Source organism: Triticum aestivum, chromosome 4B (assembly GCF_018294505.1).
Source record: "Triticum aestivum cultivar Chinese Spring chromosome 4B, IWGSC CS RefSeq v2.1, whole genome shotgun sequence".
NCBI classification, from domain to species: Eukaryota; Viridiplantae; Streptophyta; class Magnoliopsida; order Poales; family Poaceae; genus Triticum; species Triticum aestivum.
Window position 1 is genome coordinate 9,241,694 of NC_057804.1, and position 11,576 is coordinate 9,253,269.

General features: G+C 45.3%; 1 protein-coding gene across 2 annotated transcripts; it reads right to left on the reverse strand.

Moving 5' to 3' along the window:
• Nucleotides 1-990: 990 nt before the first annotated feature.
• LOC123090549 (serine/threonine-protein kinase CTR1) lies at nucleotides 991-7,934 on the reverse strand. 2 transcript variants are annotated; one of them, XM_044511863.1, is made up of 18 exons: nucleotides 7,290-7,934; nucleotides 6,639-6,937; nucleotides 6,411-6,552; nucleotides 6,065-6,168; nucleotides 5,623-5,831; nucleotides 5,352-5,447; nucleotides 4,883-5,101; nucleotides 4,601-4,641; nucleotides 4,295-4,363; nucleotides 3,914-4,014; nucleotides 3,738-3,822; nucleotides 3,532-3,630; nucleotides 2,690-2,758; nucleotides 2,481-2,612; nucleotides 2,189-2,283; nucleotides 1,785-2,085; nucleotides 1,609-1,683; nucleotides 991-1,273 (listed from the first exon to the last, which is right to left on the reverse strand). In XM_044511863.1, exons 1-16 carry the CDS (start codon nucleotides 7,746-7,748, stop codon nucleotides 1,986-1,988), a joined length of 2,319 nt encoding a protein of 772 aa, XP_044367798.1. In that variant the 5' UTR covers nucleotides 7,749-7,934; the 3' UTR covers nucleotides 991-1,273; nucleotides 1,609-1,683; nucleotides 1,785-1,985. The 2 variants fall into 2 exon arrangements, with proteins under 2 accessions (XP_044367798.1, XP_044367797.1); XM_044511862.1 differs by lacking the exon at nucleotides 1,609-1,683 and having other exon boundaries at nucleotides 7,290-7,933.
• Between the last annotated feature and the right edge of the window lie 3,642 nt (nucleotides 7,935-11,576).

The following is an 11,576-nucleotide window of genomic DNA, read 5'->3' on the forward strand; positions in this document are numbered from 1 at the left end:
GGAGGATCTGCATTCAAGATGTTCGGAGCTCACACGTTTTTCTTGTCATCGCTCGATGCAGCGGCAGCTTGCCCATTTTGTTCTACGGTGCAAAGTGTAGTGCGTTGGGCACACGCTTCCTCTGATGTCACGGAGTCAATGTACGAGGTGCGCTTTTTTTAGTGAAGATGCTAGTACTGTGTTTAGGGGGTGCTCTTCCGATAGACCTCTGAGACCGTAGGTTGATTTCTTTCCGGAGTTGCGGACGAGGATTAGGATGGGGTTGTTCCTACGAAAAAGATAACCACATCTTGTACAAGGAGCAAGGAATACCGGAGGTGGTCGCCTAGGTCACCATAGTCGATATGGTCGAACCTAGGGTTTCGAGGCATATGTTTGATTTGCTACCAAAAATTTACCGGGGAGGCTAAACTTTCGGCAACGCTGCGACTTCGCCGAAAACGTAATTTTATGTGGCCGGCAACACAGTTTGGCAACCAACCAAATTACTCGACATTATTTCGGCCAATGCAAATCAGCAGCACGCTAAATTTCGGCACTACAGTTTGGTTGGTGCCAAAACTTGCCCTGCCAAAACCTTGGCAACCTATGTACTTTGGCTCTTGGTTGGTTGCCAAGACTTTGGTTGCCTATGCAACCTTTGGCAACCCTCCTCACAATTATTACCATTTTTTTTTTGCCAACAAAGAGTCAAGGAATCTCTCTAACCGATCTTTTTTTTCCACTGAAAACTGTGAGGCAACAGTAACCGATCTTTTGCGGCTAACCAACGGTCGGCGAATCTTGGTAGGGCATTGCTTTGGCATGAACCAGACATGCCCTAAGGCAAGAATTCTCTCATGGTCACACCAAATGTTCCTATTGTACACTAGAAAATATCTAGATATTGAGTAGTAGTAGTAGTACACAGGACAGCACATTTGGTGCTAGTACTAATTGACTGGGTCTCCAGGCTGGCCAGCTATGGACAGTTGAAGCACTATTACAACATGCCACACAACAACCACATGATAATACAACACATATACATACACAGCAGTAGTTACTGGCTGGGCTGAGGGAGGTCAGTCAGTCAGTCAGTCAGCACCCAAAAAAAAAACACCATTTCAGAGCTAACTCTAGTTACTTACATACAACATGTTTTATAGCATAAATATACAAACGTGTCTAGTGGGAAACTATAATTTACACAGCTTAATGACCACGAGCTTCTGATGTCTGGAACTCATCGCGACCCCGTCGTCACGGGGGAGGATGGTTCTCTGGACGATGTCTGCAGGCAACAGAGTCTATATCAGTAAATGACACGGAAAAGCACCACGCCGTGTCTCTGGATAAAGTTAGCCGGTCCGTTTAGTTGTGTATATCAGTTGGTATAGATTTCTACTCCCTCCGTCCGAAAAAGCTTGTCCCTCAAATGGATGTATCTAGCACTTGTTTATTTTCAGGGACAAGCTTTTTCGGACGGAGGGAGTATGACGAAACGAAAGGTCAAGTAACTGAAGTTATCAGTTTATCACAAATATTAACAGCAACAACGCTTATGCACCATATGTGAGCTACTATATGCAAATTAGCCCACCAATGGTCATCAGGAAACACACTCACCCATTGTTTCAATGGTCGCTACAGGAAACAACGGATGGTCATGATTGATATCAGGTTATCAAACATTAAGCAGTTCTGCAGTTAATTGAGATCAAAACCTCCTATTAAAATGTTTAAGCTTGCATTCTTTGCTAGTATCCAAGAGACAAAGGAAATCTATGAGAACAGCAGCATACCTCGAGCCATGGAAGGGAGTTGCCAGGTACATTTTACTTCAAAGTGTAAAACAACAAGTCCTCCTTATTCTTAGCATAGAGTAATACTGTTGATAAATTATCCATCATAAACAGCCTAAATACCCTAAAAAAGACTCCTCCCTGCCGATACTACCATGACAGCTTTAAGGAAATGCTTCTTTCCTCAACAGTTTGAGACTGCTACGAGTCTGAACGGATCAACTGCGGCACCGGGACCTTATTAATTAAAGGTCTCAGAGTTTCCATGATATTAGCAAACGAGGGCCTCCGCCATGGCTCGCTGTAAAATGCATATAGAGATATTCTGGTTAGCCTTACACGTCAATGGGATCAGCTTAAGAGAGGAAAGTATGAAAGGCACATTGCATAGATGGAACACATACTTCGCCCAGCAGGATTCAATTAATACAGCTACTTGAGGATTTAAATCCTTTGGAATTTCAAGTCTTCTTCCTTTAAAGCCAACAGCAGCAACCACCTGTAGAACAACACAGTACAACGTATGAAAGTTAAATACAGGGTTGAAATTTTCTCAAAAAAGAAAATACAGGGTTGAAATGCATATCACTTCAACTGTTCATCCGCGGATAAGAGAAACAAGTTCTGGATAAACTTAATAATTTCAACAAACAGTAGCATCGAGGCATCAATTCTGGAGCTAAATTAGATAACTACCTGGGCAGGATTCAGGTTACACCATGGTTGTTGTAATGTCATAAGTTCCCACAGGATTACGGCGAAACTGTAGACATCAGACTTCTCATTGGATGGCTCATCTCGAAGCACTTCAGGCGCCATCCATTCAGGCTAATGTTCAAATGAAAAGATAAGCCAAGGAATGAAAGGGCAAGATGAACTTGAGAAGAAATGGAAAAGATTCTTACGGTTCCTGCCAAAGATTTTGAGGACAGGTAGGTGTTGGCTTTTAGTCGCGAAAGCCCAAAGTCACATACCTACAAACAGAAAATACAGAAAAGGTTTAAACGAAGTGGAAGTACCTGCTCCTGATTTAGTAACAGTGTGAGCAAGACAAACAAGTCGCTAATAAATCCTATATGAGACTAATACAATAGATAAAATTGTCATACGAACACTATCATTCCAGATGGAACCTCTTTTTTTTTAGATTGAGCCTCTGGGAGAATAATACCATGACTGAATATCCATGTACCATGTCAAACCTACAGCTATGTTAGCATTTCTTCAGGGAAATTACAAGCTTTTTGCAAGTGTATTCCTTAAATAAGTTTACTGACAAGAATCGCTAATGGTGATTGGGTTCCTGGTATTGCTTTCACAGAGGCTGCTGCAAGAATTATAACTGGAGGCTGCAAATGATGTGTGCTGCCAGTAACTGAAGAAAACAAGATAAAATAAACAGAAAACTATACAAGATCATTCTTCTATTTATTATTAGAAGTTGAACATCTTCAAGAACTAGAAAGTGCTACATGCATATTATTGTAAGTTTACGACCAACCAAGTATACTTGCCAAAACAAATTAACTACCACTCAGAAAAAACAACAATAACAAACGTGTCAAAACAAAATCAACATAAAAATGTGGACAGAAGGACTAGTATGAGAAAATTGACAGCTCCATGCACAGTCATACAGATTCACATGGCAGCAATATTCAGCACAACATGTGTGCTTTCTTATCGTCTAACTTCACAAATGTACCAGACCATACGGTTTATTATCTAAGTGCGACAAAGATCATACCTTCACAGTATACTTCTTGTCGACTAGAAGATTTGGAGACTTCAAATCACGGTGAACAATAGGAGGGCTACGTCTATGTAGATAATTCATTCCCTTTGCCTGTAAAGCAAGCAGATATAATTTACATAGAGTAGGACTGGTTTAAGTTTATAGCCAGGGAGTACGACTGCTTTAAGTTTATAGCCTCGGAGTAGAGAAGACAATACCACATCGAATGCCATGTTCAAGCGGCGTCTCTCATCCAGAACCTCCCTTGCACCACTCCTGTGCAAAAGTTTATACAAGCTACCTCTGCATTGAAACAAGTGCATCACTTGTTGGAATCAGTCAAGTGGGTGAAGTACTGCAATACCAAACGAATAAGTGAAATGCGTATTAATACCTTGATAAGTATTCCGTAACTATTGAAAGGTTTGGGGGTTCAGTAACAGCACCCATGAATAGAACAATATTTGGATGCCTCAGACTTTTCATTATTGCGACCTACCACATAGAAATGGCATGGATAAGGTGATTAACATGAACAGGAATGCTTCATTAAGGCATAAACACCAACTGGATGAAGAACATAATCCCTGGTAAGTGACAAGGACATCCAGACATAGAACATGATCACTGATAAGTTACAACCATGTCCAGATAAAGAACATGATCAGTAATAAGTGATAACCACTCATAAAAATCATAACACTGACCAGTGACCACACGGCAAAGTCCAACAACATTTATAAGGTCAAACCATGCCAAGATTTGTTCAACAAACCTCTCTCATAAATTCCTTGAAGCGATCTAGATGATAATCCTGCTCCATCAATATCTTCACAGCAACATCCTACAGTAATACAGAGTTCATTGCAATGTTGGTTCCAAAAACATTCAGCACAAAAGGCTCACTTATAGTTACAACAAACTAGGACAAAAAAGCTCAGATGAAGCGTGAAGTTGTGCACTAATAAGAGTTCAGTGAGGATACAGGGAAAAGTCTATCGGGACAAAGAATCCAAAGGAGAAACTTTCCCCCTCTTAGCAGTAACAAATTATTGATAAACCAGGCATGTAAAAGGCATACCGATCCATGCCAGTCAGCACGATGAACTGTTCCGAAAGAACCTGGAAGAAAAAAAAAAGTTTAGAAAAACTAAATTTCACCGAACTATTCTTTTAATACGGTTCGTATAAAGATTTAACTTGTAAATATCTAACCATATCTCAAATATGATTCAGATGTTACGAGTCTTACGACTGCTAATGCAATGGTAACATAGGTCTATTAGCAAACAAAGAAAATAGATATTCCTTTTCGAAAAGAACCACAGAAGGATAAACTTCAGTCTTATTTGCACAAGTGTACCTGCTCCAATCTTCTCCTTTAAAACCAGCTCACTCCATGGAATGATCAGATCATCCACAGCAAGTGACAGATCACTGACAGTACTCCGTAGATACTGATTCCCCTCGATCAACTGAAACTCTTTCTTTTTATCAGCTGTCAAATTGGATGGTGTCATAAGTGGCAAAACTTCCCGAGGAGCTTCTGGCAGAATAATGTCTGAGTTCGCAATTGCTTGCCCTACATCATCAGAATATACCGATTCAATACAGTATGCAAAGATAATGTTCATGCTATAGTTTAATATTTCACATGCTCCAGCACAGGCTGGTACAAAGTGAAGACCTTGGGGGTACATTATTTGGTGCTCAGTTGTATTCAATGCAACATGGTAATCAAAGAAGCACCTATTTAATAGTAAAAATTCAAAAGAAAAGAAACAATATGTTTCAAGATTTAACAAGCCCAAGAGATTGTCATCAGCTGTTACCTTTCACCGGCACCCAGCTGTTGGCAATCCCGTCCCCTGCATCATGTTTCTTCGAATACATTTGGTCTACAGCAACTGCAGCACCATTAGAAGCACCTGAAAATGAATGATTGGTCTTTGTCACACCCCTGCCAAACAAAACCATCATAGATGGAAGACTGACAAGTTTGGCATACCAACTACTTATTTGGTGGACAATCATATATGTTATATGTAACTAAGTCCTGCTGACACGAGAGGAATGAAATTACAGCAAGTTTCGCAGATATACCTGTGGAAGCATCACTGAACAATAGATTCAGCGAGTGACAGTCTGAGAAGTATTGCTTAGCAACTGAGCTGAAATTTGAAGTGATCTCTAACGACCTAAATTTTGGTGGACGGAGAGGTGATGGAACCGACAGCGAGTAGGGACCATTGACGAAAGAATCAGGATCAGATAATTGGCCTGGAGCCCCAAATAAGTCAACCAGATATTCCCTGTCAAGGGGAAATAACAAAAGTCAGCATATAGCTATCCACCAACCGTATCAAAATAACAGGAAAATAAGGCAAATATTCCATTCAAACAAGTACAAAGTATGCCATCCACGATTTTTGTAAACAAGTCGGACTTTGGTTAATTTGTCACAGTGCCTCCCAACAAGTCAAGTACTGATATCTGAAATGTAGATCCTAGTACATGTATCTTCACAAAGCGTGTACTGATATACCTTTCAAGCCCAAAACGTACAACACAGGAGGAGGCGTCTTCAGCTTTGCAGTATTTACAGCCCTTGACTAATCTGCATGGTATGTTGACTTTATCTGCTAACATCTGCAAATGTATCAGTAAGTAATGACTCAAGATAGGAACCATTAAAAGATGTACTAACCAAAAAAAAAATTAATTCCTATCTAACCAAGCTACACATTTACTGGTGTGTGTGTGAACTCTCAATTCTGATGGAAGAGAAATGAAATTCTTTGCTGAAATCTGTTCTAGTTGTTGTTGTTGGTAGGAGCAACAGTTACAAGACAAACAAACAGGAAAGTTTCTTAATAAAACAGCAAACGTACTTTAAAAAGCAGAGAGCGGTGCTTGCAGAGACCAATCGGCAGCTTCCCCAGATGAAGCACAATAGATCCTGCACTTGATTTTATTGCCTCGCTGCTCTCTTTCCAGCGCGGAAGCAAGTTCTCTTCGTTGGAGGTTGTACCCCTTTGTGATTGAAAAACATAAAAGAGATGTTCAGCAAACCACACAACTCGGTTCAAATTAAAAGGCTTAGGGATACGATCGCTCACCCCATTCTGGAAGACACAAGTTTGGCTAATTGATTTATGACATCTTTCATGTCGGAGGAGCTGGACAGAAAACTGGACGCATAGTTCTCCAGCATACCCAAATCGAAATCAGCTCTCCTGTCGACGAGGACCACCTGGATGGAAGAATCGTCGGGGCGGACAGACTTGAGCGACTCCACGGAGGGTATGCGGTTCTCCTCGTGCACGTCGGTGCACATCGACCACACAAAGGGGTCCATCCCTTGGATCAAGTAGAACCCATCCGGTATCGTGTTGCTGTATGATAACGAGCCGTTTACCTGGGAAGTGAGATGCCGTGTTAAGCTAGAGTAATCACAGTATAAGCAGAATACAAAACATGAGGGGCCACTCTAATTCGGCAATAGGGGCGTTTGATAGCGCACACCGCGTTCTAAATTATGCTAATAATTATCAACTTTATTCTCAGAGTGCAGAGTGCTGAATAAGATGACTCTGATGCAGCTGTATGGATGTGATGTGATGAGAGAGTAAATTCACTATGAACAAGGCCACAATTGGTACCCAATTAGGGTTCACTGTAAGAAATGGTGAAGCAATTGAATCCAGCAATCCACCCAAGATGTTCATTAGCACACAAAATTATGGTACTAGCATGATTGGAGATCGTACCCAGAAACGGTGGGAGAGGGCCTCGGCGGTGGGGGAGGGGGGAGCGAGCGGGAAGGCCCTGCCGCTGCCGCTGCCGCCGCCGCCGCCCCCCATCTTGGACCCCCCGGAGTCGCCGGGGTCGAGGAACCCGGGGTCGGCGGCGCAGGCGGCGTCGGCGCAGAGGCGGAGCGCGAGGGCGAGCTGCAGCTGGTACGTCTCCTCCGCCTGCTGCGCCCAGCTCTTGCAGGGGGAGGGCGTGCCCCCTCCCCCTCCCCCGGCCCCCGCGGCGGCCGCCGGGGGCAGGTGGAACGGGTAGTCGCTGGAGGCCGAGACCGAGCTCCCGGCGCCGTAGCTGCTGCCGCCGCTCGACTGCCTCTGCAGCACGGCCGGGGAGGCCCCGGCCACCGCCGCGTCGTCGGGGAACTGGGACAGCAGCGAGTAGCTCGTGCGCCGGCCCCCGCCGGCCGCCGGCAGCTCCATGATCGATCCCCTGCGCGAACCCTACGCGGCCGGGGTAGGTGACCGAACTGCGGCGCGAATCGATCGATCGGGGGCTCGCCGCCGGTCGGTGCGGGTGACGTGCTCCGCCGTCGTCGCCGTCGCCGTCTGCCTTGGGCCGAGTGTGTGTGTGTGGCTTTAGCACAATCCGAGCCTTCAGAGAGCAGCCCTCAAGAAGTCAAGAGTAATTTTGACACGATTGTGCGGCTGACATGTGGGGCCAGAGGCCACCTTGGGGTCAACTACACAGTATGTCATTCCTATCAAAGTGCCAATAAAGGTGTGTCATTTCTTCAACATTTTGGCCCCTCAACTGGTCAGAACCCGGAAAGAAGAGGACAAGATGATCCAATACGGAAGAGCTACGCTCAACCTCATTCTCGAGACGCCGACTTTGTAGACCAGAGACCATGACGATGTCTGAGCCACCCTTCTCGTTGAGACGATGCAGGTGATGGCATTTGAGGTGTCAACGAGATTTTACAATGGTGTGGCGAGGAACGGGGGAGAATAAAGGGGCCGGGCAAGGTTGTGCAAACATGTATCGACGACACGGAATTCTAGTTTTAATACATCAGCAACAAAAATCTCCCCGATGCAACGGAGAAAAACTAACTCAAACCGGAAACACATGCTTCGGATCCAACATCAAGCACGGGGTGAAGCACTACTAGCAACATGGTTGCTTTGGACCTAAGCTATGGCTTGAAACATTCTACGCTAACCAAGATTACATTTGTTTGGTTGGGTGGCAATCATCATCGGTATCTTCAGATGACTTTGGGCGGCTTGAAGTTGATGGGGTGGGTCTCCGGCGCCGCCGTCAGATCCTCCTTGCACATCTTGATGGTCTTCTTCGCCTCGCACATCACCAGCCTAGGTCACCAGATATATGCAGGTTTCGCTCTACAACGATCCTGCAATGAAGGCAAGGGGGGAGGGATAAATGAGTTGACAATTTCTAGTTTCTAAGATGTTATAAAATCAAACCAAGTGGCCACTCAAATTTTGCAATACTACTAGGAGTGGAGTCCTAGTAGGACTCCCCCCCTTGGCGCGCCCCCTTGGTGGTCGGCCTCCTCCTCTCCTCCTTTATATATGGGTGCGGGGGCACCCCAAAGGCACAACAATTGTCTTAGCCGTGTGCGGTGGCCCCCTCCACCATTTACTCCTCCGATAGAATCATCGTAGTTAACGCTTCCGCTTTAAGTTAACGCTTCCGCTTTCGGTCTATGAGGGTACGTGGACACACTCTCACCCTCTCGTTGCTATGCATCTTCTAGACAGATCTTGCAAGAGTGTAGGAATTTTTTGAAATTGCATGCTATGTTTCCCAACAGTGCCATCAAAAACTTATATGATGAAAAATAGATCCGGGGGGCATAAGTTTCACTAGTGGCTTCTCTCAAGATAACATAAGTATTACGGTGGGTGAACAAATTACTATCGAGCAATTGATAGAAAAGTGCATAATTATGAGAATATCTAGGCATGATCATTTATATAGGCATCACGTCCACGACAAGTAGATCGAAACGATTCTGCATATACTACTATTACTCCACACATCGACCGCTATCCAACATGTAACTAGAGTATTAAGTTCATAAGAACAGAGTAACGCATTAGGCAAGATGACATGATGTAGAGGGATAAACTCAAGCAATATGATATAAACCCCATCTTTTTATCCTTGATGACAACAATACAATATGTGCCTTGTTGCCCCTGCTGTCACTGGGAAAGGACACCGCAAGATTGAACTCAAAGCTAAGCACTTCTCCCATTGCAAGAAAGATCAATCTAGTAGGCCAAACCAAACTGATAATTCGAAGAGACTTGCAAAGATAACCAATCATACATAAAAAAATTCAGAGGAGATTCAAATCTTTCTCATAAATAATCTTGATCATAAACCCACAATTCATCGGATCTCGACAAACACACCGCAAAAAGAATTACATCGAATAGATCTCCAAGAAGATCAAGGAGAACTTTGTATTGTGAATCAAAGAGAGAGAAGAAGCCATCTAACTAATAACTATGGACCCGAAGGTTTGTGGTAAACTACTCACAATTCATCGGAGAGGCTATGGTGTTGACGTAGAAGCCCTCTGTGATCGATCCCCCCTCCGATGGAGCGCCGGAAAAGGCCCCAAGATGGGATCTCACGGGTACAGAAGGTTGCAGCGGTGGAAATAGGGTTTCATGGTGCTCCTGGATGTTTTCAGGGTATATGGATATATATATAGGCGAAGGAAGTCGGTCAAGGGAGCCATGAGGGGCCCACGAGGGTGGGGGGCGCGCCTCCCTGCCTCGTGGCTGCCTCCTTCCTTTCTTGACATTCACTCCAAGTCTCCTGGATTGCGTTTGTTCCAAAAATAACTCTCCCAAAGGTTTCATTCCGTTTGGACTCCGTTTGATATTCTTTTTTTGCGAAACACTGAAATAGGCAAGAAAATGACAATTTGGGCTGGGCATCCGGTTAATAGGGTAGTCCCAAAAATAATATAAAAGTGTATAATAAAGCCCATAAACATCCAAAATAGGTAATATAATAGCATGGAATAATAAAAAATTATAGATACGTTGGAGACGTATCAAGCATCCCCAATCTTAATTCCTGCTCGTCCTCGAGTAGGTAAATGATAAAAACAGAACTTTTAATGTGGAATGCTACCTAGCATATTTCTCAATGTAATTTTCTTTATTGTGGCATGAATGTTCACATCCAAAAGATTCAAGATAAAAGATCCGGTGGAAACAGTTGTCGCGAACGCCGACTGGATTCGGGGATCAATTGACGGGCACACTCGTCGAGAGAATGCTGAAGATTCTCCAAACGGGTGCGCTCAGCCAGCATGGCCAGGCGCGCGTCCTCCAAATCCCGAGCCTCGACGGTTTCCCCTATGATGGGGGTATGGAGAGCCTCCTCGTTGCGGCCACACAGCTCCTCCCTCAGCTGCGAATTGAGAGGTTGGGGCTGGTACTCCTCATGACCGAACGACGCGCCATCATCGTCCCTGTTCTCACTGCCGTAACGGAAACCAGGCGGGCTGCTGTGGGAGTCGACCATGACGACCTCCGTCGCGGGGTCACAACTCCAGCTCTCGGAAAGAGCGTCTGCTAAGTCAGTCGACGGGTCGACTGAACCGCAGGGATATACGTCGGACTCGATTGCCGCGACTTGGGGGGTGAACGTCTGCCGAGCCACCGCATGCTTCACCCACTGTTGGAGCCGTGATCGACCCGATCGCTTGCGGCGGCGACCAGCGAAGCGAGAGAACGGCACGGGCGTCGACTGGTACGGGGTCGATGGCTGCCGAAGGAGGACGCCGCGGACGCTCGTGCGGAAGTACGACGAACCACGGATCGGCAGAGCCTCGACGTCGAGCGGGACCTCCTGGAGCCATGCCGAATCGTCGGTGATGAAAGTGAGCGCACCGAGTCAGAACTCGCAGCCCATGATCAGACTGCCGCCGGAAACCATGTTGATGAGGACTGAAGAAAATGCAACCTCGCCGGAAGTCGCTAAGACGCTTTGCCCCACGGTGGGCGCCAACTGTCGTGGTACTAAGACTGACAGTAAGAGTAGGGGTACGTATGAGGAGGGAAGGTCCTAGCTACGGTGAGGTTGTACGCAAGTGTTTACGAGTTTAGACTCCTCTCGGAGGAGGTAAAAGCCCTACATCTCGGTGCCCGGAGGCGGTCGACTGCATTATAGTATGTGTTTGTGTGTTACAGGGGGTGCGAACCCTTGTGCCAGAGGAGGGGGTGGCTTATATAGAGTGCGGCAGGACACCAGCCATC

Bases quoted from the DNA above. Each gene is read 5' to 3' on its own strand.
- LOC123090549 (XM_044511863.1), bottom strand. From the start codon at position 7,748: ATGGAGCTGCCGGCGGCCGGCGGGGGCCGGCGCACGAGCTACTCGCTG. The intron at 5,832-6,064 runs GTATATCAGTAC...TCCCCTTGACAG, and splicing joins GTACGTTTTGGGCTTGAAAG to GGAATATCTGGTTGACTTAT. The intron at 4,642-4,882 runs GTACACTTGTGC...TTTTTCTTCCAG, and splicing joins AAAGGAGAAGATTGGAGCAG to GTTCTTTCGGAACAGTTCAT.